Consider the following 27784-nt stretch of genomic DNA (forward strand, 5'->3'; position numbering starts at 1 on the left):
GCGGCATGCTTTCTGCCTTGGGCCGCATTAAATGCAGCATGCTTTCTGTCCTCGGTCCTTTCCATCTAGTGATATATGCCATGTCCCTTCCTTCCCAACTTCATCTTCTGTCCTGTCAGCTTGGCCCGACCTGGGCCTCTTTCCTGCCCGAGCCTTGTTCCTCCTAGTTGTTTGTTTGACTCAGTCCATGTGATGTGGCTGGGCTTTGCCTCCAGCCCAATTCAACCCATGCCATATATCAGGGTTGTGACCCGGGCCCATTATTCGGCCTAACATAAGGGATTTTCTCCCTTCACAGAGCCAATATATGCTATTATTATTATTTCATGAAAAGGTCAAAATTGTTCATCCAAGACCTGGATTGACAATACTTGATGTATCCGGAATTTGTCACGGACTAATTTGTTGCATTCTTTCTGAAAGGTATACCCATTGATCAATCGGCTCGTTCCACCTATGAAACTCGTTTGAACATTAACGGCCATCAAGTTACAACGCCATCAGGTATCTTTCTGCCTTACCTTATAACTTTCCATAATTCTTGGCTTGTTATATTTGAGAAATATCATTTAAAAAAAAAAAAAAGAGAGAAGAAAGTGAAAAGCAACTTGTTGGGTATACCGTCTCCACTCCATGCATCAGCAAGGCCGGCTCAATGGTAAGGACATTGCTTAATGCCCTCATTTTATGTAAGACTTTAAAAATAAAAATAAGGTGTTTTTTTTAAAATTTTTTTAGAAAAAAATAAAATAAAATCCATTTCATTAAATAAAATTTTAAATAATTTTCATTGTGTGCAAGACTCCATATATAATACTAAGTTTAATATTTAATACAATGATTTTTTTTATAAGTAATACAATGAATTATTTATATTTTAAATAATTTTTTAAGATCTTGCTAAATTGAGGTACAAAATCTGTATTGAAGCCTCATTTTAAGTTGTTGTAAATATAAATTCACCAAATTGCATTTAAATATTTTAAATAAAATCTTATTTTATTGAAAAGTTTGAAAATATTCCATATAATAATTTATATTTTATTGTATTATAATTACGAATGCATGTCAGTTTTGCTCAACAAAAAGTTAACTAAAAAGTTCAATTAGAAGAAAACTGACTGATATATCAGCGAGAAAATTAAAACCACTTTTACAGCATTTAAGTGTGGACAAAGTAATATTTATTTTCTTATTTAAAAAATAAGATTAAAAGAAAGAAAATTTTCTTATAAGTACTTATTAGATGAGATTTTAGCCATCAGAACTTGCATCAAATTAATTTATTTGAACAAGTTCCGATGACTAGTTGCTTTTGCAACTTTTTTTTTTTTTTTTAATTTTTCTATTCACATTTTTTTAAATATATTTAAATATGTTTTAAAAATAAAAAAAATACATCAATATACTTAAAATTACTTCCTTAATTACTAAATAAAACAAAACAAAAAAAATTTATCAATTAGTACATTTGAGCATACACTTGAGAAGGCAAAATAACTTTTCTAACTTTTATATATGATGTCCATAAATAAGTACTGAAAAGATTTTGTTCACTTTGCAGTGCCAGCAAAATCAATTGTCAGAAACTTGTTGGGTATACTGTCTCAACTCCATCAAAATCAATCTTGATAATTTTTGTTTGAAATTTTTGTAATCTTTTTTTTGTTTTTTTTTTTTGGTTATGGTTTCATCCAATTAAGTTGTCATTGTTTCAATAATTGTCAAAGGAATCGAGCAATTATATGAAATGAAGAAGATCCATATCCAATCCAAGGAACTTCTTTCCTGCATGTGTGAGGAGATACCAACAATCTCCCAAACTCGACAACTTACAAGAGGTGGGGTTTATGATGCAATCAACCGTGCTGTCAAGAATGGGATTTTCGAGTTTGTTTCTACAACAGTGGGCATGGATCCGAGATTTTTGGAGATGGAAGATACAGATTCGAGGAACATATTTATGCTTGCTGTTCTGTATCGACAATCTAAGATCTTTGGCCTTATATATGAGCTTGATATGAAGCACACTTTGACATCTCATAAAGATCGCGAAGATAACAATATGTTACATATGGCAGGGATAGTAGAAGATTCCACTAGGCTTAATCGAAGCTCTGGAGCAGCTTTACAGATGCAAAGAGAGCTACAATGGTTTAAGGTCATCTCTGTCTCTCTCTCCGGCATCCTTTCTTTTCCCTCTCTTTAGTAAGTAAGTTTTTCTTATTCTAAAACGGAAACAAGATACACAACAAACTCAAAACTATTAAACCATGAATGCTCATGACAACCCATTTTTCTTCAAGAACACATCATACCCAACCATATGGATTAAGATGTTCTCCAACTCCTTGTCTAACTTGGTTGGCCAAATTTGTGAAAAGAAAGACATAACAATATATGTGTTGAATTCATACTGTACAATATATATATATATATATATATATATATATAGTTAATACTTATAGTTGATTCGCTCCTTCAAAGAAGCGATGATCTATTAAAGAAGACAACAACTATTTATAATTAATTGAGTTTTCTACACAACCTCCACCACACTCCACACTCTATATTTTTTTAAAATTTTAAATTTTTTAATTTTTTTTTTACAATTTTTTTTGAGTTTATTCTTTTTAAATTATTTCGAATTTTCTATTCATTATTCATATAATAAATAGTTGATAAAAGAAAAAAATAATAAAAATTAAAGAAAATGTAGATTGTAGAGTGTGAAGAGGTTGTGAAGATTTATTCTTATAAATTTCTTCTTTACACACCAGGCCAATACATTTTTTCCCTATTAACTATTATAAAAAGGTATTGGTCTTTTAAATTTTTTTATAGCTGTAATGAGTCACACAATACAAAATATGCTTACACGTACACCAACTTGTAAGTAGCAGAATTCATAGAAAAAACCCAAGAGCACATCCAGTCTACAGTACTCCCTTATGACCCAAGAGGCTAAATAGGCAATCTAGGAAGAGTCTGGAAGGTTTGAAGGGAAAAGTTCCTAAATATACAATTTTCACTGAGTCAATAATAGTCCTCTCATTACAAGTAAAATAGGAAAGTAAAGTATTTATACTATGTACAAATAAACACTAGTTTACATGACACGTGTATTAAGAGATAGAATATATATATATATATATATATATATATATATGTGATACCCCCTTTCAAGATGAAGAGTAGATGGAATGTACTCCCATCTTGGTGATTAAATTTTGAAACTGTTGATGACCAAGAGGTTTGGTCAGCACATCAGCAAATTGATTATGAGAAGCCAAATGAAAAGTCTTGTTCACACCAGCTTGAATTTTTTCACAGAGGAAGTGGCAGTCCAGTTCAATGTGCTTTGTCGTTTCATAGAAGACTGGATTGACAGCAATGTGCAAAGCAGCTTGACTATCACAAAATAATTGAGCATTGTTAGGATGTGATATACCAAAGTCAGAAAATAATGTAAGAAACCAGATAATTTCAAAAGTATTGGATGCCATCGAACAATATTCAGCTTCTACTAAAGAACAAGAAACATGGTCTTCCAAGAAAAATACAATAACCACTTGTAGAACAACAGCTGTCAGGGCAGGAAGCTCAATCTGAATTAGCAAAAACTTTAAGGGACAAGGAGTTAGCAGCTAGAAAGAAGAGACCATGACCAGGAGTACTCTTAATGTATTGCAAAATTCTATAAGTTGCTATAAGATAAGGCTGCTTGGGCTGAGCCATATACTGACAGTGGCGATGCACAGAATAGGACAAATCTGGTCATGTCAATGTTAGGTAAAGAAGTCCGCCAACTAGTCTACGATAGATAGTAGGATTAGGGAGTAAAACTCCTTCTTTACTTAATTTGATATTTTTCTCCATTGGAAAAGAAGCTAAGTTAGAAGCAAGGAAACCAACATCTTGAAGAATTTCTAAAGAATATTTACATTGACATAAAGAGAAACCTGCAGGAGATCTAGCCACTTTTAAACCAAGGAAATATTTGAGTTGACCAAGGTCCTTAAGCTTGAACGTATCATCAAGCCAGGACTTCAACTGCTCCACAGAATTCACATCATTACTAGCTATGAGAATATCATCAACATAAACAAGAAGTGCAATGAAAGAGGAACCCGTAGTCTTGGTGAAAGAAGAATAACTAGCTTTGGATTGCACAAAGCCCAAGTCAAGAATTGAAGTTGAGAACTTAGAAAACCACTATCTAGAAGCTTGTTTCAGACTATAGAGAGATTTGTTGAGTTTACAAACTTTGGACCCCCTTCAACATTAAAACCAGGAGGCAATTTCATATAAATTTGTTCAGATAAATCCCCATACAAGAAATCATTATTAACATCAACTTGGATAAGATGCCAACCCTTGACAACAGCAATAGCTAGTAATGTTCTAATAGTAGCCATTTTAGCTACTGGATAAAAAGTCTCAGAATAGTCAAACCCTTCTTTTTGGGTATAACCCTTAGCAACCAACCTTGCCTTGTAACGTTCTATGGAACCATCAGCACGATACTTAATTTTGTAGACCCATTTGCTGCTTGTGGGATTTTTGTCAGGAGGTAGAGAAGTAACAGTCCACGTATTACTATTTTCTAGGGCTGTAATCTCAATAGTCATATGATCTCTCCAATGAGAATGCTTAACTGCTTGATGATAGAAATCAGGTTCAGTATCAGCAGTGATGGACAAGATAAAAGATTTATGAGCAAAAGAAAGACGAGCAACAGAAAAAAAGTGTGAAATATCATATTAGGTTTGTGTCTGTGTCAAAGGAAAGGAAGAAGAAGAACCTGGTAGAGGATCTGATGAAGAGTGAGTAGATGAAGAAGAATTATAGTGAAAATTCTGCAAATAACCAGGGACTCTTCCGATTTTGGTGGATCTTTGAGGAGTGTGAGGGCTAAGAGCATATTAAGAGCATCCACATCCCATGCCCCAAAGCACCATTTTCTCTATAATTTGCGATTTATTTTAGGGCTTTGATAAAGATACTCCCTACATCTCAATCTCTATTTTAGAGAAAATGTTTAGAGGAGAAACATTAGTTTCCCAAATATAGGGAATCACTATTTATCTCCTAAACTATTTTTTATCAATATTTTATTCTAATACATAAATAAATTCTTCTTCCAATCATCTACACTTTCTCTCATACTCATATTTGTTATAGTTTTAAATAATAATTTTAAAAATATTATCATACCCAAAAAAAAAATAATTTATATTTTTGTTTAAAATATTTATTAGAGTAATAGTTCAGAATAAAAAAAAAATATTGAGTAGTTAAGTTTGTAAATGGAAATGAGAGAAAAAAAGTAATAAAGAAATAATAGAAAAATATTATTTTAATAGAATAGAGAAATCATAGAGAATGAGATGTAGGAGATTTTTGAAAGATGAGTAAAATTTAAGAAAAACTTTTAGAAAACATACTTTTTAGCTAAATTATAAAATTTTTTATAGAGAATGGGATGAAAATGCTCTAAAGCTTTTATCTGAAACAAACTTTCAGAAGATTTAAAAGGAAAACAACTCTTCAGGATCTAGATCCTCGATAGTAGAGGTATTCCAGATGGCCATAAACCCCCAACCTCTCATAGATAACCCTCGGTAGTTAACCCTCGCCACGATGATCTCTATTCTCCTCCCTTGTTAGGATTGGTCTTCTAATCATTCCTAGTCTTTCTATCCCTTTCAATTTACACATTTGAAATATATTATTTCTGCACACAAAAATATTTTAATGAAATAAAAATAATATATCCAAAGTAAATTTTTGATAATATGTTCAAAGTATGTAGTTTTAAAAGTAAACTTTTTAATTATATCAAAATGGCATATATATAGTTTCTCGTTTATTTGATGTTAATAAGTCATTATATCAAAATGTCATATATATACACTACAACAGAATGTGTATTTTGTGACAGAGAAAACTGTCACAAAAAAATGGCAAACCATCACTAAACATATTTGGTGACGGTTTGAAACCGTCACCATGACCGTCACCTAAAGTGCGTCACAGAAAACATTTGGTGACGGTTTACTGTTCAACCGTCACAAAAAATATTTTTAGTAACGGTTGGAAGTGTTCCGTTCGGTACAACGTTCGAACGTTCTTTTTTTTGTGACGGTTATGAACTGTCACAGAAAATCACGTTCGGACGTACAATCAAACGTTCGGACTTTATACCTGATCGATTGGCGTTCGAATGAGAGAAGTTGACGTTCGTTGGATATCGTGTTCGAACGTATCATATTTACGTTCGGAATGTTAATGCGTCCGAACGTTAATTACAATAAATGTTCGAATATTTGTTCGAACATAAACGTAAATGTTCATACGTAGCGCGTTTAATGTTCGGACGTTATTTCGAATGTAAACGAAGGAGCGTCCGAATGCAAGTTCTTTGTTCGAACGTTAGTCGCTTTACCATTCGAACGGTTTGTTCGTTTTAGCGTGAGTACGTTCGAACGTATAGTTTAACGTTTGAACGATTCAATTGTATTTACGTTCGAACGTTTGTTACAGTGTGAACCAACGTTCGAACGATTTTTTTTTACATTCGAACGTACAGATCAGAAATACTAATTTCATAAAATTTAAAAACATAATACCAATTGTATCATATTACATACCTAATTAACAAGTAACAATGTCTTATAAAAGTACAAAATTAGATATTAAAACTAGTCAGAAATATTGATAAAATTTATTTCTTCTTTTTCCCTCGCCCACGGGGATTCTGTTGCAACGACATAACACGCTCCATTTGCACCATCATCTCCCGTTGCACTTGCTCTTGCACTTCACTGCGTATTCTTTCCTCCTGGTCTCTCTGTTGGTCCTGCAAACGCGTCTCTAAATAAGACTGTCGTTCTAAGAGAGACTCTAACTCTTGCTGTCTCGACCTCATATAGTCATTCTCACGCCGTGCAGCTTCTAAATCTGCCGTAAGATTATTAATTTGTGAAGCCGATGAGGTTGAGGAGGATGAACATTTATGCTTGATAGATCGTCCCAAACCTCTTGCCATACTAGACTGCGGCCCGAGCACTTGCGTGAATATGTCTATGTCACTAGGAGAGGATTCCTCAGAAGCCGACTGCATCTCCAACATTTTGCTCTGCAATTTAAAAGGTAATGATCGTAAATAATTAGTAACGTATTAAAAGAAATAGAAATAAGAAATAAACTATTAAAATATTATATAAATAATTTATTTAACAAAATTAACACTGCTTACATAATTATCTGTAGCGACAGGATCCATCCACTCACTATGCTCATTAGTGTGAGCAGCAGCATAGACATGAATGAGGGAAAAGTTTTCAAGATCATCACGTTTCTAACAAAGCGACAATATTAGCAATTTTAAAAAGATAATATTAGTACTTATCAGAAATAATATCAGGAAAATAAATGAATTCTATAATTTTTTAATTACCATTTTTTCAGCAAGATGGTGGAATGACCTTGAACCGGCACAATGGTGGACAGTCAGAACGGATCTATTCTGTGCATTTGTAGAACTCAAGTGCTACAAAATATATTAAAAATGTTAATTGTAATATATATACATATAATATATAAAACGAATATGAATGTAAATAATTAAAAGATATAAATGTAAAATACCTGATAATCTGGATATGTGAAAAGATCACAACACTTTCTCCAATCATCTAACTTCATCTGCTGAAAAGGAGACTGCGCAGCCTCTTCCAACGTCTCAAACTTCTTGAAGTGGTCATGACATCGTCCTTTGTGACGTCGAAATAGTGTAGCCATCAACTCATTCACGGTTCTCAAATCCTCGCTACGGCCAAAGTCGAGGTCGAATTCATCCTAATAAGGGAATCAGGTAAAAAATATAATATATTAATTTAGGTGAAAAAAATGTACTGAAAAGTAAACTCACCAGCACACGACTTCGAATGTGCTCCTTAATCTCATTCGGAACATCTCGCCATGAGCGCACATAAAATGGAGCATAAGCTCGAACTACTGTGCCAATATAGGATGAAAGCGCTGCTGCACTATCATCTACTCCTCCAGTGGAATTATCAGGAATTGTGATCTTCAGTTTACCATGCCTTCTATTTTTTTCAAGAGAGATTCCACGTGTATAGCCACGACCGCGACGTGCAGATGCATCAACTACATGATAATAGATATACTATAATTATAATTATATAGTTATTGAGAAAAAAGTATGAACTATATATATAATTATCAACGACAATATTTCCTTACTGGTAGGTGTCGACTGGCTGTTGTTCTCTTCTGTGTTAGCTTGATCTTCAGGAACGGATTCCTCGAGTGGGAAGTCCTCAACGGGTTCAGGACTTGGACTTGGCAGAGGCACATTTCTTCGTTGTCGTTTTGGCGGCATTCTTGAAAATAATTAATTATATCAAAGAAAATTAATTAGAAGAAATTATGAAAATTCAAGATATTTTATAGTCATCTATATGAATAAAATATTTAGTACTTTTATTCTTCAGATGAATTTTCCATGCTTGTTTCAGAATCTCCATCAATAACATCTTCATCATCATCATGCACCTCTTCTTCATCATCTTTATCCACCTCCTGCCCGGATAGAAATACGTCTTCATCTTCTGACTCGTCTTCTTCTTCTTCCTCCTCACTGACTTGAATTGAATGATCATTTAATACAGACGGGTCGAGATGTACGGGTGGGACATCATCTCTACACAAGGGGAGCAACTCGAGTGCACCGAGGTCAACAAACAAGTTAATACCCTCTCCATCTTCCTGGTATGCCTCAACAATCGGAGTGTCATCTTCATCTCCACTATTCTCGTAATCTGCACTCGTTCCTGCTTCATATATATTTCGAGGAACAAATTTTTGTACGACTCGCCAAGTTATCTCCCTACTATCTTCATCAGCACTTTTTATTGGATCAATCAAGTAATAGACTTGGGTAGCTTGACAAGCCAATGCGAATGGATCATCTTCGTACCATTTAGATGCAGTATTGACACTCGTAAAGTGATTATCCCTATGTATCGAAACCCGACCACCGCCTAGATCCCACCAATCACATTTAAAGACATATGTTACAGACCCACCCAGATATTTCAATCCGATAATATCACGTATGACACCATAATAGTCAATATCATATGTTCCATGACTCCCCTCGACCAACACACCACAATTTTGAGTCTTTCTATTACGTTCACGGTCCAAAGTATGGAATCTATAACCTCGAACCGTGCATGCAGTATATCGAAGTGCTCTATTTGAGGGACCACGGGCCAATGCATACAATTCAGATGAAATTGATCTGGTATCACGAGCACGTTGTTCCAAAATCTATAAATTGAAATAGTATATATTTATTATTTCATTATCCAGAGTTAAAAATTTCACAATATAACATATATATAATTTTAGTTCATACACGTTCTTCAAACCATCCGGGAAATTCTTCCTCGTGTCTTGCCTCTATATTTTCTACGCCTTCCGTCCTAAGTTTGTCCATGTGGTCACTGTTATAACATGTTGCAAAAGAAGTATATTTTGAGCACAACAATTCTAATTAATTTAAAGAAAACTATAATTATTCAAAGAAATGAAATGACATAGCTAAGATAATCATCAATCTCTCGGCAGTTATTTAGCACATACCACCGAACTTTACCCAACTCTCCATCAATTAAATCTTAACCTGTTTGTGCACCCAAGGGTCGTACATTCTGGGAAAACACTGATAGCTCACGAGGAGGCGGAGTAGCAAGATCAGCATTTCGCTCTTGACGATTAAATCGTGTCTCAACACCACGAAGATATAGAGAGCAAAATGTTAACCATTCATCGTGTATATAGGCCTCTGCTATTGAACCCTCAGCTTTGGCTTTATTCCCAACAGTGCGCTTCAATCGACCCAAATATCTTTCAACTGGATACATCCAACGGAACTGCACCAGTCCACCCAGAAGTACCTCTCGCGGTAAATGTATTGCTAAATGAACCATGACATCAAAAAATGATGGTGGAAAGATCTGCTCGAATTTACATAGTATAGTAGCAATGTCTTCTTCCAATTTCGACAACACATCTCGATTTACTACCCGAGCGCACAAATCCTTGAAAAACATACATAGTTCAGATATGGCCACACGTACATTAGATGTAAGCTTCCCACGAATTCCCACAGGTAATAACTTCTGTAAAAATACGTGACAATCATGACTTTTCAATCTATTGATTTTCCAATCATCAGGACTCACGCATCTACCAATATTTGAAGCATAACCATCTGGCAACTTCACACCTTGCAACCATTTGCAGAAATCCATCCTCTCCTCCCTCGTCATCGTAAAACATGCATGCGGCATGACCACCCTGTTGCCTTCCACCCGCAAATGCAGATTATGTTTAATTCTCATTCTCTCAAGATCTTTCCTCGTCTTGATCGTGTCTTTCGTCTTTTTGTTAATACTCATCAATGTACCCAGTATATTATCACAAATATTCTTCTCTATGTGCATTACATCCAAACTATGTCGCAACTTGCATGACGACCAATACGGCAAGTCAAAAAAAATACTATGCTTTGTTCAATTCAATTCTGGTACGGCTCGTTTTCTCTTGTTCTTTCCCCGACCTTTGCCAAAATTGTTCGCTCTAACATGTTGCAGTTGTTCCACTATCTCTTCTCCAGACAACTCTTTTGGTGCAATCCTATCCTCTACTCTCCTATCAAACTTGGCACATTCTCTTCTCCATGCATGATTTGCTGGTAAATAACATCGATGACCCATGAAACACAACTTCTGAGAAAATTTTAGCCACTCACTAGCAGTTTCTTTATTACACGTCGGACACGCTAACTTCCCTTTCGTACTCCAGCCGAAAAGATTCCCATACGCCGGAAAATCATTTATGGTCCACATTACCGCAGCATGCATCTGAAAAGATGTCGACTTAGATGCATCATAAGTTTTAACCCTGTTTCCCATAACTCTTTCAGCTCTTCAATCAACGGCTGCATGAATACGTCAATATCATTCCCAGGTGATCTAGGGCCAGGGATGAGTAAAGTTAACAAAAAGTTTGGCGCCTTCATGCACCTCCATGGTGGAAGATTGTACGGAATCAATACCACGGGCCAAATACTATAACTTGTACTCATATTCCCAAAAGGGTTGAATCCATCGGTTGTGAGTCCCAGGCGCACGTTCCGAGCTTCTAACCCGAACTCTGGATACTGATTATCGAAAGACTGCCATGCAAGTGAATCAGCTAGATGCCTCATATACCCGTCATTCTTAACTCTTTTCTCCTCGTGCCACCTCATATCATGAGCTGTTTTCTTACACATATATAGTCTTTGCAACCTAAGTTTCAAGAGAAAATACCGCAACACCTTAACCGGGACGTTTTTCTTACCTTTCCACCTCGACTCTCCACATACAGGACATGCTTGTTTCTCCTCGTTCTCCTTCCAGAACAATACACAATCATTCTTGCATGCATGTGTGGACTTGTACTCAAATCCTAATCTCTTTCTCAACTGCTTCGCTTCATAAAAGTTCTTAGGCAATGCAGACCCTTCGGGAAGCACTTCGTTAAATAAGTCCAATACCATGTTTATTGCTTTCGTCGACATCCCACACAATGATTTAATGTGAAGCAACCGCACAATAAACGGCATTTTGGAATGTTTTGTACAACCTGGGTAAAGCTCGCGCTTTGCATCTTCCCACAGTGAAGGGAAATTTTCACAATCAGTCTCTGATCTACCAGTTGAGGCATTGTCATTAACCTCATCCATAAACATCCCAGCTCCAATGTCACCCAACATCTCCTCCATCTCATCATGCTCATAATCATCATCCATGTGCCGCAAATAATTGTGATGATCGACCAATACATCTGCTGACCCTTCATACGGCTCACCATGCAGTACCCATCGCGTATACCCCAGATCCATACCGTTCACAAATATATGACGCTCTACTTCATCCAATCCTATCGCACACAAATTTTTACACCCTCGACATGGACACTTAATGTAACCACGACTATCAGTAGAAGCCCGTGCAAAATCAATGAAAGTTCTTACTCCACATGCATAGGGTACGTAATCCTTTCCAAGTCTATCGTCCAGACGCATCCAATTTTTGTCCATTTCTAAAAACATCTATATATTAATAACACGTACATTGAAAATTCACATGCATGTCATGCTCCAATTCTCATTACTTTTTTGATAAGGTAGTTGGACCTATCCCATTCGAGATTATATTCTCCATATTGCACAAATCTCGTCACTCTACTAATTTCTACGTTAGTAGAAATTTCGGCAGCATCTCCCCATAATTCTCCAAGTATACATGTTCAAATATCGGGATTGTGACCCTATGAACAGTATACCAGAAGAACAGTAGAAGAAGACACCGAAACTTCATATTAAACGTGGAAAGTAGCGAGTAACAAAAATGTACAATACAGATAATATAATCTCAAACTGTCCACACTGGACAATTCAGGAATCAGTGGACACATAAATGTACACTGATTCCCAAACGGGTCTAAGGGTATTTATGCAATGTCACACGCATCTAGCAAAAAATCATACAACAATATCTCCATATTGTTAAACTAAAGAGGGATGGAAGATTATGTGACCCTACGTTTCGTGTCTTGTACACAACGAGGGAGAATGATCTTGAAGAAATGTTTAAATTTTAGTCTAATTACTTAACCGTCACAAACTGTCCGACCTTGACAACTCTCAAGGCCGAAGAGACTGTGACAGTCAAGCAATTAGACCAAAATTTAGAGATTATAATTGTTATATATAATTTTAAAGGTTATTATATAATTTTAATTATTATCATTCCACAATTATAATCTTAATTGTTATGCTTAATTGAGTGAGTTATTTACTTATATAGACAATAAGTATATAATTTTTATATAAGAATCTATTTGATCCTTATTTCCTTTCTCTTTAGTTTATAATAAATAAGTATATTTACATATTCAAACCCTACTTATTTAGTAGTTTCAAAACTTTTTTATTGAAGAGTATTTTAAAGGTTATATTATAATTTTAATTATTATCATTCTTAAAATATAATTTTAATTGTTATACTTAAATTGTAAAAGAAGTATAATATAATTTTAAATATTATAATTCTTAAAGAGTTAGTTTTATTTGTTATTACTTAATTTCAAATATTATTATAAATATTTAATTATCATTCTTAAATTTCAATGGTTATACAATAATTTTAATTATTATAATTCTTAAAGAGTTACTTTTATTTGTTATTACTTAATTTGAAATATTATTATCACAATTTTGCAAATCCATATCACAAAAATACATTGTATAAATATCATAAAATTCAAATAAAGATAAGAAATAAAAATTTTTTCTTACCAAAACTCAACTCTCTCTAACATTCTAACTCAACTCTCTCTCACTCTAACACCCTCTCTCTCTCTCTCTCTCTCTCTCTCTCTCTATTGCATGCACGGGAGAAGAAGAAATGATCCGTTTCCTCCCGTGCGCGTACTGATTAAGTTCTAAAATTATTAGTTTAAACGTTCGAACGTTTAAGTTGTACGTCCGAACGTTATATTCTAAAATTATTCCCGCCCATAACGTTCGGACGTTTACAGTACACGTTCGAACGTACCCTTCTTATTTATAACATAAAATCTAGCGGGAAAGTTCCCGCACTTTCCTCATATATGTTCGAATGTATCACAATTTTTCGTTCGAACTTTCGTAAATTTACAGATAAACGTTCGAACATTTAACTTAAACGTCCGAACGTACATTTCATCAAAGTGTTACCATATTTGAGCGAGAAATTTCCCGCACTAATTTAACTAACGTTCGAACGTTAACATATTTGGTGTTCGGATGTACATAATTTTCTGGTGATTTTCATCAAATAACGTTCGAACGTATAGTATAAACGTCCGAACGTCTGAATAATCACACAGATACCTTAATCGAGCGGGAAATTTCCCGCTCTTAGTTTAACGTTCGAACGTTAACTTGAAACGTTCGAACGTACGATTCCTACTATACTAGCTTATAATATATTTGTAACAATATAAACATATTCAAACGTCATTCACAAATAATAATTTAAATATTTCAAGTCCATATCACAACATATTCATAATAACTAACAATATATTCACAAAATAACATGCCACATGTATTAACATATTTCTAAAGTTGAGTAAGCAATAAACATGTATTAACAAAGCCTAATGAAAATATATTTCTAATAATAAACACAATATTTCAAATTCATATCATAACATATTTACAATAACTCACAAACTATTTACAAACTATACAAACAATAATCACAATATTTCAAAAGTAAACATAAAATCACAATAACATATTGATAAAGTTTAGAAATATACCTAGCACTCACAATATCCTCTTACAAATCAAAATCTTCCAACTTCCCAAAACAAGCAATCCTTCAAAAAAATACAACACTAACTTATTAGAAATATTCTATAACAAAAACACATTGTATAAATATCATAAAATTTAAATAAAGACAAGAAATAAAAATTTTTTCTTACCAAAACTCAACTCTCTCTCACTCTAACACCCCACTCTCTCTCTCTCTCTCTCTCTGTTGCGCGCACGGGAGAAGAAGAAATGATCCGCTTCCTCCCGTGCGCGTACTGATTAATACCGCAAATTATTAGTTTAAACGTTCGAACGTTTAAGTTGTACGTCCGAACGTTATATTCTAAAATTATTCCCGCCCATAACGTTCGGACGTTTACAGTACACGTTTGAACGTACCCTTCTTATTTATAACATAAAATCTAGCGGGAAAGTTCCCGCACTTTCCTCATATATGTTCGAATGTATCACAATTTTTCGTTCGAACGTTCGTAAATTTACAGATAAACGTTCGAACATTTAACTTAAACGTCCGAACGTACATTTCATCAAAGTGTTACCATATTTGAGCGGGAAATTTCCCGCACTAATTTAACTAACGTTCGAACGTTAACATATTTAGTGTTCGGATGTACATAATTTTCTAGTGATTTTCATCAAATAACGTTCGAACGTATAGTATAAACGTCCAAACGTCTTAATAATCACACAGATACCTTAATCGAGCGGGAAATTTCCTGCTCTTAGTTTAACGTTCGAACGTTAACTTGAAACGTTCGAACGTACGATTCCTACTATACTAACTTATAATATAATATATATACTACATTTTATATATATATTTATAACTATATACTACATTGTATAGTATGATAGCATAATACTTTAAATGAGAACATAAATGTATATAATATATAAATTATACCATATATATAAATCAATAATATATATTAAATTGTTACTTATTAAATTCTTTATTATATACTAACTTATAGTATAATATATATACTACATTTTATATATCTATAACTATATACTACATTGTATAGTATGATAGCATAATATTTTAAATGAGAACATAAATGTATATAATATATAAATTATACCATATATATAAATCAATAATATATATTAAATTGTTACTTATTAAATTCTTTATTATATACTAACTTATACTATAATATGTATACTATATTTTATATATCTATAACTATATACGACATTGTATAGTATGATAGCATAATACTTTAAATGAGAACATAAATGTATATAATATATAAATATACCATATATATATATCAATAATATATATTAAATTGTTACTTATTAAATTCTTTATTATATACTAACTTATAATATAATATATATACTACATTATATATATATTTATAACTATATACTACATTGCATAGTATGATAGCATAATATTTTAAATGAGAACATAAATGTATATAATATATAAATTATACCATATATATATATCAATAATATATATTAAATTGTTACTTATTAAATTCTTTATTATATACTAACTTATAGTATAATATATATACTACATTTTATATATCTATAACTATATACTACATTGTATAGTATGATAGCATAATATTTTAAATGAGAACATAAATGTATATAATATATAAATTATACCATATATATAAATCAATAATATATATTAAATTGTTACTTATTAAATTCTTTATTATATACTAACTTATACTATAATATGTATACTATATTTTATATATCTATAACTATATACTACATTGTATAGTATGATAGCATAATACTTTAAATGAGAACATAAATGTATATAATATATAAATTATACCATATATATAAATCAATAATATATATTAAATTGTTACTTATTAAATTCTTTATTATATACTAACTTATAGTATAATATATATACTACATTTTATATATCTATAACTATATACTACATTGTATAGTATGATAGCATAATATTTTAAATGAGAACATAAATGTATATAATATATAAATTATACCATATATATAAATCAATAATATATATTAAATTGTTACTTATTAAATTCTTTATTATATACTAACTTATACTATAATATGTATACTATATTTTATATATCTATAACTATATACGACATTGTATAGTATGATAGCATAATACTTTAAATGAGAACATAAATGTATATAATATATAAATTATACCATATATATAAATCAATAATATATATTTAATTGTTACTTATTAAATTCTTTATTATATACTAACTTATAATATAATATATATACTACATTATATATATATATTTATAACTATATACTACATTGCATAGTATGATAGCATAATATTTTAAATGAGAACATAAATGTATATAATATATAAATTATACCATATATATAAATCAATAATATATATTAAATTGTTACTTATTAAATTCTTTATTATATACTAACTTATACTATAATATGTATACTATATTTTATATATCTATAACTATATACTACATTGTATAGTATGATAGCATAATACTTTAAATGAGAACATAAATGTATATAATATATAAATTATACCATATATATAAATCAATAATATATATTAAATTGTTACTTATTAAATTCTTTATTATATACTAACTTATAGTATAATATATATACTACATTTTATATATCTATAACTATATACTACATTGTGTAGTATGATAGCATAATATTTTAAATGAGAACATAAATGTATATAATATATAAATTATACCATATATATAAATCAATAATATATATTTAATTGTTACTTATTAAATTCTTTATTATATACTAACTTATACAATAATATGTATACTATATTTTATATATCTATAACTATATACGACATTGTATAGTATGATAGCATAATACTTTAAATGAGAACATAAATGTATATAATATATAAATTATATCATATATATAAATCAATAATATATATTAAATTGTTACTTATTAAATTCTTTATTATATACTAACTTATAATATAATATATATACTACATTATATATATATATTTATAACTATATACTACATTGCATAGTATGATAGTATAATATTTTAAATGAGAACATAAATGTATATAATATATAAATTATACCATATATATAAATCAATAATATATATTAAATTGTTACTTATTAAATTCTTTATTATATACTAACTTATACTATAATATGTATACTATATTTTATATATCTATAACTATATACTACATTGTATAGTATGATAGCATAATACTTTAAATGAGAACATAAATGTATATAATATATAAATTATACCATATATATAAATCAATAATATATATTAAATTGTTACTTATTAAATTCTTTATTATATACTAACTTATAGTATAATATATATACTACATTTTATATATCTATAACTATATACTACATTGTATAGTATGATAGCATAATATTTTAAATGAGAACATAAATGTATATAATATATAAATTATACCATATATATAAATCAATAATATATATTAAATTGTTACTTATTAAATTCTTTATTATATACTAACTTATAATATAATATATATACTACATTATATATATATATATTTATAACTATATACTACATTGTATAGTATGATAACATAATATTTTAAATGAGAACATAAATGTATATAATATATAAATTATACCATATATATAAATCAATAATATATATTAAATTGTTACTTATTAAATTCTTTATTATATACTAACTTATACTATAATATGTATACTATATTTTATATATCTATAACTATATACTACATTGTATAGTATGATAGCATAATATTTTAAATGAGAACATAAATGTATATAATATATAAATTATACTATATATATAAATCAATAATATATATTAAATTGTTACTTATTAAATTCTTTATTATATACTAACTTATAATATAATATATATACTACATTTTTTATATATATTTATAACTATATACTACATTGTATAGTATGATAGCATAATACTTTAAATGAGAACATAAATGTATATAATATATAAATTATACCATATATATAAATCAATAATATATATTAAATTGTTACTTATTAAATTCTTTATTATATACTAACTTATACTATAATATATATACTACATTTTATATATCTATAACTATATACTACTTATTAAATCATTAATAAACACCATAAGCTCATAAACTATTCACAAAATTCACAAACAATAATCACAATTATTTCAAGAGTAAGCATAAAATCACAACAACACGTATAAACATATTGCTAAACTTTAGAAATATAACAAGCACTTACAAAAAAAACCAATAATCTAATTGTCAATAATATTATGTAACATCCTAATATATAACATAAACATTTATAATATAATATTAAATTGAAAAACGTTTGAACGTAATAATAAGTACGTTCGAACGTTCTGTGTATATAAGGCCAAAACCGAACGTCGAAACGACATTTCCAATACGTATCATCGTCTACTCCATTGCACGCCGCCACGCCTCCTTCACCGCCGCCGTCAACTCCGCCACAACCGTCACTAAAGGTAGGCATTCATCTTTTATTCAAGTAACATGTATTTTATTGAGATTTGGATTGAGTTTTGTTTAAAACCGGATAAGTGGTTGCCGGATATTCGTTGTCATTTTCCGGCCACCACGGCTAGTCATTGGCCGAATAGTCACCGTAGAAATGTTTCTTGAAGTGTATACTTCATTTCCACGGTGACATTTTGGTATTTAGAACCGTGTAGAGAAATTTTTGAGATTTCAATAATGGCTGAGTCGACTCAGCCATTCTGCGTCGAAACGTTCGAACGTTTCACCAAGACGTTCGAACGTATGACGTTTAAATTACAGAGCCGTTACGGCTTCCACGTTCGAACGTTTAATTATAACATCCGAACGTAATGATTTTCTACATTATTCATGCTTCGACGTTCGGACGTTCATATTTATGTTCACACGTAAAACAAATACGTTCGAACGTATTTGTTTTAACGTCCGAACGTACGTCAGCCAATATTTATTTACTGCTTATGTTCGAACGTACATTGTTACATTCGAACGTATTTGTTTTACGTTCGAATGTAAATATATTGACATTATTTTACGTGCGAACGTATAAATAAACGTCCAAACGTTTTATCTTTAACGTTCGAACGTTAAAGATAAAACGTTAGAACGTTACGGCAGAGCATCTTAAAATTAATACAAAAAAATGCATTATTGTAAATAATTTTTTTTTCCTTTTCTATTTTCAGGATATGGCTCTTCCACTGCATACTAGGAAACGAGGGAGGGAAGGAGCCACGTCGGACACTGCCCGTATCGAAGCTCGTACTGTTATGGTAGAGCGAGAGGTCTTAATTAATGAGTTCGACGAACTCTGTTGGCAGCAGACGAACCTGAGAGATGTTTTCCTCAGTAGAGGCTGGGGAAATATCTGCACATTGAGGGGAAGGTATACCCCTCAATGGTTCAAGAATTCTATATGGGGATGTGTGACATGCCTCAGGATGCATCCTCTCACACCGTGACTGTACGCAGTATTTCCATTGAGGTATCAGCAGATGTCAACGGCGAGCACCTTGGGATTCATCGAGGAGTGGAGACATTTGCACACTCGACACCCCGTGAGGATGTAGGCACTTCTACATCATCTACTGGCCGGGGATGTGAGCCAGCATCAGCCAGAGATGCAAGCCAGTTAGAGGCTGAGGATACTGGCGTCGAGGCTCGGGATGATGACCGAGACGAGGATTTCTACATCCTCACCGGGAGGGATCGCATGCAGATCGAGCGGAAGAACGCCTTCAACCAGAACCATCTGCTGCATTTCTTCCGCATGTTGCACCTTATTGTTGCAACAAATGTCGATCCTGTGGCTCATAAAACCACATTTAGTCGGCTTCGGGCACAATTTTTTATACGAGTGGCACGTGGAGATCCTATAGATTTGCCATTGCACATCTTTCAGAGGATCCGTTACGAGGCGAGCATCGTCTCCACGGATAATCTCCCATATGGTGTCCTCATCAGCCGACTATTACTTGCACGGGGAGTGCCGACCCAGTCAGAGGAGCGGGTCAAAGATCAGATGAGCCCCCTCGATATGACCACGCATCGACGTAGCATTAGACAGGCGAGGGGACGTCAGCCACCCCCTGTAGAGGATCTAGTTCCTCCGACGCAGCCTGAGCCAGGTCATGTCGGGAGTAGTAGTCAGCATACGCCGAGTACATCTGCAGGAGATGTGCGGCCTGCTTGGGTTGATGCGGTCATCTCACAGCTGACTGCGCATATCGATCATAAGATCGATCGATCGCTCGAGGCTATATCGGCGTCTGTTGCCGAACTCACCCATCGTGTAACTATCCTCAACGACAAGGTTGATACCTTGACTGAGGAGGTACGGAGTTCGACTTTTGCGGATAACGTTATCATCTGACTGTTGTTTACTACATTCTATCAAATTTTGTATTTTATTTTTAATATTTGTAACGAAAAATATTATTGAATATTTCTATCGTTTTTTAATTTCAATTTTTAATCTTCTTTGATGTTATATTTTTCAACTTTAATACTAAATCACTGCATTTCAAATATATATAAATCAATAATATATATTTATATATTACAAAGTGTGTATATATAAATATATACAATTCAATTTTTTAGACTTGTTCACAAATTATGCACAATAAAAACCACATAATTTTTAAATTAAAGTCATTTAATTTAAATTTACAATGAACGTTCGAATGTTATTACTTAACGTTCGAACATTGGTGCAAACATTTTACGTTCGAACGTAAAATTAATAACATTCGAACGGTTGCGCCAAAAAATTTTACTTTCAAACGTAAACAGACATAAAGTTCGAACGTATATGTAACGTTCGAACGCATATTTCCCATAAGTTGGAACGTAAAAAAATCTTATTCTATCTTTAGTGACGGTTTCCAGAAACTATCACAGAAAATGCCTTTTAGTGACGGTCTAGGGACTGTCACAATTTTCTAACCGTCACTAAAAAGCAATTGTGTTGTAGTGATAGTATCCTGAAGCATCAATAATGTGGCATTTCAATCGGCCTATAACAAAATAGTATAGTACCATTGACATCAGTTAATAAGTTCTAAATTTTAATATCTGGCATTCTGCTTAGGATGGAAATATTATGCGTTCGTACATGAAAACTACAAAATAATGACTTTTCATATATATATATATATATATATATATATGATAGATCAAACCAATTTAGACGCAGTTTTAGTACAACTTATTTTGCTTAAAATATATTGAGCACTTTTACAATCAATGCCTAATAAGAATATTTTATTTGACAAATCACTTTAAAATTTAGAAATATATAGTACTATAGATAAAATTTCAATATTAATAGTACTATAATTAAGCTGTGCATTATTCCAAACTCCATAATAGAAACGAACAATTTGTTTGAATGAGTATGGTGAAACAGTTTATTTCAGAATGCTACCATCACCAATGTCCGATGCATTTGTTTTAACAATTTTGAAAGAAGCAAAAGTAGGAATACCAAGACATGGAAAAGTTTTAACATGTGTCTTAATCTGTTTAATAAAATTAGTATGAATTTCATTATTGAGTCTGGAATAATGTACAGCTTAATTATAGTACTATTAAGAAAGATATTTTATCTTACTATGTATTTCTAAATTTTAAAGTGATTTGTTAAATAAAGTATTTGTATTAAGTATTGATTGTAAAAGTACTAAATATGGTTTAAAAAAAATGTTGAAAACATTGCTTATAAGTATATTTTTGCCAGATGGTAAACTATTTTAAATGTATTTGATTTTGATATTGAATATATTAAATAATCTAAAAATTATATTATTTTGTGTAAGGTTAGGTTTTTGGTCTTTTCGATATTACCCACAGTTAAGTTATTGATTTTGGAAGCATTTTTTTAACAAATGCAGGAGGTGGAGAGAATTGTCAATCCCAATATTAAAGAAAATACTAATAAAGATGGTTTAACTCCGCGACAATTGTTTACAAAGAATCACGAGGATATGATGGAAAAGGGAGAAAAATGGATGAAGGACACAGCATTGTCATGTACAGTGGTGGGTGCTCTGATTGTTACCATTATGTTTGAAAATAAAAATGAAACATACCATTGAAAATTTGAAATAATGAGAAAAAAGAAACTACGGGAGTTTTTGAAATATAATAATGCATTTCACGATAATCACATCTTTAGTTTCTATGCTCCCATTAATTTTGCCAACGTTAAGGAATTTGATATTTCAATTTTCTCTAAATTCAAACTATAAATAGAAACAATATACCCTAAACTATTTGAATCTACCTGAGTAATTAATAATATACCTATTAACTGTTATACGATCCAACTTCATTTCATTTGAATTGTAGAATCTTATTTTATATTGACTATTTATACCATAAAAATCATTTATGATGGTAATGAAATACTTCTATCTATTAAACATTATAGAAAAAAAAATGTATATAGGTGTCTATATGCATTATTTCAAGAACCTCCATACTTTTTGGGATATCCTTTCTTTATATGTTGATTTTATACAAATCAAATTAACACACATTTTGATATTAGAAAATCTAAACGGTGAAAATCCTTTATTTACTAATCTTTACAACTTTTCTTTGGTGATATTCTCCAAGACTTTAAGCCACAAATTATGTTTCAAATTTTATGCCACAAATTGTAAAGGACTTTTATAGATAATTTTTCATTTGGTTCCAGTACATGCCTCATAAGTGAAAATTTTTTTAACAAAAACATTGTCATGAAGGCATGACAAATATATTTTTAATCGAAGGAAAAATGGAGCCAACATAAATGACATTTTGAAATAAATTGAAACATAAACATTTGTACTCAAGTTTAACCACAAAAAAAAAAAAAAAAATAAGTATAAACATTTATAGAGCTTGATTTGAAACTCATGCAAATAAAATAAACATAAACATTTATAAGATTGATTCAAAACTTATACAGAAAGAAAAGTTTACCCTTGCCTCTGAATCAAGTCTTATGTTTAGGACACTTAAACCTCCATACGTCCTTATTTATTTCAAAATTCAACTGACACATCCCTTACACTTTTTTGACCATCATTGCCTTCATTTTTCAAAAGATACAATTTTTTTTTCCATACAAATTAGCAAAATAAATTTGTATTTAGCTAACAGCCATGCTACTAACTTGTTCATATCTTATTACTTTAATGAAATAATTATGTCCCTAGAGTAAACCATTATGTAGTAATTAATTCAATTTCTTAAACATTGTACTTTTCTTACCCTTATCACTATTCTTAATAATAATTGATATTTGACTTAAAACAAATAAACTAGAGTCTAAAACTCTTAGTGTAAATTTGATATGTTCATGTTTCTCTAAGCTAGAGTCTATTTTTTATAAGAAAACCATTTTAATCACATTAATACTTTGTGTTCGACACTCATAAACAATAACATAATTTAAACCATTATGAATGAATTAATAATGTCATCAATATCCCTCCCTTGGGAGTGAATCCCAATACACAAAATGTTTCCTTTCAATTTTAAATTGTGTGGATGAACTAACTATATTATCATAATTCTCCTTTAGGAATAAACATACATACAAAATGTTCTCTCCAATTTTAAATTGTGTGGATGAACTATCTGTATTACCAGAATTTTTATTTGAGAGTAAACTCTAGCATACAAATTATTCACTCTAACTTTACTTTGATGGATGAACTAGTAGTATCATCAAAATCCTCCTTTGAGGGTTGATTTTGGTACACAGATTGTTCACTCCAACTTTACTTTAATAGATAAACTAGTAGGGTCATCAAAATCCTCATTTGAGAGTAGATCTTGACACAAAAAATTGTTCACTCCATCATACCCATCTTTACTATGGAGTTTAATGATTTTTTTATTGAAAATTAAGAAAAATCTTATATCTTTGGGCAATGAATATTTTCCTTAATTTTGGTGCAAACCATTTACCCCATATGAGATAAATAATTATATATGGCAAAACAATAATTTAAACAAGAGCAAACAAATCAACATTAAATAATTCATGCATTTATACGGCTTACCATACAATAAAACTCAATAGGAAATAATAATTAAGAACTTTATAACATATAGCCATTATTCAAGTGCAAATAACTCATACATTTATATGGCTTATCATACAATAAAATTCATAGGAAACAATAATTAAGTATTGTATAACTTATAGCCATAATTCATATATTTATTAAATAATAAATTACGTGCTTTGAGAGAGGGGAAAGAAAGAATTATTATTATTGTTATTATTATTTTGAAAAAATATTATAAAAATAATATTATAATTTGATTGGATCCAGGTGGAAACCGGATCTGGTCGGTCAACACAAACACATTGCGCAACCCAGTTCAATATCCGGGTCGGTCCATGGATTTGGAATTAGTGATTCGATCATTTTTTTTCTTAACTAATCAATTCGGACTAGGCCAACTTCAGCCCACTGTTGTAATTGTTGGGCCACTCAATACTTGGAACAAGGTCTCCTTGGACTTGGACTACATCTTCAGCCCAGAACAAAAGCCCAGCAGCACATTATAAGTGGGTTTGAAAGCCCACCCGATACCAATGACCCAGGACCCTTCAAATCATCTTCTCCCTCCTCAAATAACATAAAATCTAAACTTTCCACTTTTCCTCTCGTACCCAAACTATAATCATGTAATGTCTTTCTAGTTTCTGCCTGTATCAAAATAATATATAAGCAAGCGAGGTTACTATTCAAAAATTAACACAGTCATGAATATCGAAATCAAAATTAGTATAATTTATGGAGATCATAGAATATCTATAACTTGAAACTCTAATACCATATGTTAAATATTTGAATATGAAACATTAATATTTGGATATTTGATTTTCTATGATTCACGATGATAAATGATAATTGTCAGAAAACGTACATCCCTCTATAAAAATTTGATAAAAAATATGACCTGACTATGAGATAATGATCACTCTTGCAACTTTAACTCTGAGTGTCTCCTGATGGCTAGAAGCACAATAATATTGTATGTGAAAACCCTTTATTCCCTCAGTGCTATTTATAGACCTCTGGCCATCATGAAATCTATAAGTAATCTTGTCATACTGTGACTTATTAATTAAGTGATAATATTTGAACTAGTCTAAATCTATTAGGATATGGGTGTATGAGACACAGGGTTTAATAAAACTCTTAAACATGTAGCTTCCCTAGTTTGTGCACATGCCATGTAATTGAATGGCTTCTTCTACACGATAAAATAGGGTAAAGTTATCAACTCAAGGACGGGATGTTCCAAGAATAAAACTCTTCTTTTTATTGCGATCGATGTCATTTAACAGGTCTGCGTGTAATTCCTAGGAGGTCGATGGAACTGCAAATTTTATTTTTCTGGAACGTAAACAATTCCATGGCGGCGTTGATCTTGGCTAATAAAGAATAAAAAAACGTCACTTGTAAACATTTTCTTTATTTTTTCCTCAATATTACAAACATACTTAGAAGATGGGAAAATGCATGAAAAATAAGATCAGCGGCCGGCAAAAAGGTTAATCCGATCTCGGCCTATCTTTTGGACATGCTCATAAAGTCCGGAAGTTGGTGGATCCAGAGCTAAAGTCGCAAGAAGACTTGGGAATTGCAGATTATGACGGTTCCACAGCTCTAATGAAGGCTCTTGTGTATGGTAGATCGGAACTGGCGCGCTATTTGTATCCTCTCGCTTCGCTGAATGATCTGGTGCTTGCAGAGGAGCTACGCTTTTTACCCGTGCAATATATTCCAAAAATTTGGGTAACAACGTAGTACTCTTTGTTTTTCTTACTATCCAGTTAATATTATTGTCCGTTATTTCCGATCCTTTGAAATCTTGGCATTATAATTTAATTATTAATTCCTCTTTTGATATTATTCTTGTACCTACGTCTCTCGCACAACGCAACTGTCAACAGATCTTGCTGCTTTGGATTTAATCTGCCATTACCCAAGTTTGACACTATAAGATTTTAACCACACAGATTCAATGGAAAAAACACGCTCAATTCTTATTGACTTATGAAACAAATTTATACAAGTGCAGTAGCTTACTTTAGGTAATTACATACAAAAGGAAACTAGAGTTATGCGAGAATAAATGTACAATAAATGAAAAATATTTACATTGAATTGAAACGGCTATATTGCTATACAGGAGCTTGAAACTGATTCTGCTGACTTTGGTGATTTGATCTTGATTCACTTTTATTGGAGAGATTGTTGCAATCTTCCTTAATACGCTCCCGCAAGATGGGGCTTCCATCGGCAAGGCTAATCTTGGATCGAAGAAGTTCAGTGCACTGCCTAGACAATGGTTTGGTCAGCAAGTCCGCAAGCTGATCCTGAGTGTGAACATGTTTGACAAGGAGAGTCCCTTTTTGAACCAAGTCACGGACAAAATGGAGGTATATTTGAATGTGCTTCATGCGAGAATGATTGACTGGATTAAAGCTGAGATGAGTTGCACCAATGTTGTCACATAACAAGGAAGGGGGATCTTTGAGAGGAAAACCGAGTTCATTGAGAAGTCCAAGTAACCACATTGTTTCCGAGGCTGCATTTGCTAAGGATCGGTATTCAGCTTCCGTAGATGAGCGTGCAACAGCCCTTTGTTTCTTTGAACTCCAAGAGATGGGATTGGTGCCAAGAAAACTGATGTAAGCTGAAGTAGAAGATCGATCATCGACATTTCCAGCCCAATCGGCATCGGAATATGTGATGAGATGCCAATGAGTGTTCTTTTTGAGTTGAATACCATGGAAGATGGTTTGCTTCAGATATCTAAGTAAATGTTTTGCTGCTGTCCAGTGTGTAATGGTGGGGTTGTGCATAAATTGAGACAACTTATTAACAGCAAAAGATATATCGGGACGAGTAAGTGAAAGGTATTGAAGACTTCTATTAACTCATCTAAATTCAGTACTATCAAAAGAAGCTGAACCATCAATCAATTTTAAAGAAGTACTTGTAGATAAAGGAGTTGACACATCCTTAGCACCAACCATGTTGGTTTTGGACAGCAAGTCACGTATATACTTATGTTGGGACAAAAACAGACCTGCATGTGTTGGGATAACTTCCACCCCCAGAAAATAGTGAAGAGATCCCATATCTTTCAAAGAAAATCTAGCACCAAGCTGTTTAATGATAGATTTTACAAAGCTGGAATCATTGCCTGTAAGAACAAGGTCATCTACATATACCAGAAAATAG

At 31.7% G+C, this 27784-nt stretch overlaps 1 protein-coding gene across 1 annotated transcript; it reads left to right on the plus strand.

The window, feature by feature from the left end:
• The first annotated feature begins 1552 nt into the window (after positions 1-1552).
• Positions 1553-26341, plus strand: LOC121241459. Its single transcript, XM_041139242.1, has 5 exons — positions 1553-1597; positions 1731-2161; positions 22412-22584; positions 25879-25886; positions 26127-26341. The coding sequence occupies exons 2-5, from the start codon at positions 1751-1753 to the stop codon at positions 26339-26341; spliced, it is 807 nt and encodes a 268-aa protein (XP_040995176.1). The 5' UTR covers positions 1553-1597; positions 1731-1750.
• The last annotated feature ends 1443 nt before the right edge of the window (positions 26342-27784 follow it).

The sequence above is a fragment of the Juglans microcarpa x Juglans regia genome, chromosome 7S (assembly GCF_004785595.1).
Source record: "Juglans microcarpa x Juglans regia isolate MS1-56 chromosome 7S, Jm3101_v1.0, whole genome shotgun sequence".
Classification (NCBI taxonomy): Eukaryota; Viridiplantae; Streptophyta; class Magnoliopsida; order Fagales; family Juglandaceae; genus Juglans; species Juglans microcarpa x Juglans regia.

Bases quoted from the DNA above. Each gene is read 5' to 3' on its own strand.
- LOC121241459 (XM_041139242.1), top strand. From the start codon at position 1,751: ATGAAGAAGATCCATATCCAATCCAAGGAACTTCTTTCCTGCATGTGT. The intron at 2,162-22,411 runs GTCATCTCTGTC...TAACAAATGCAG, and splicing joins GAGAGCTACAATGGTTTAAG to GAGGTGGAGAGAATTGTCAA.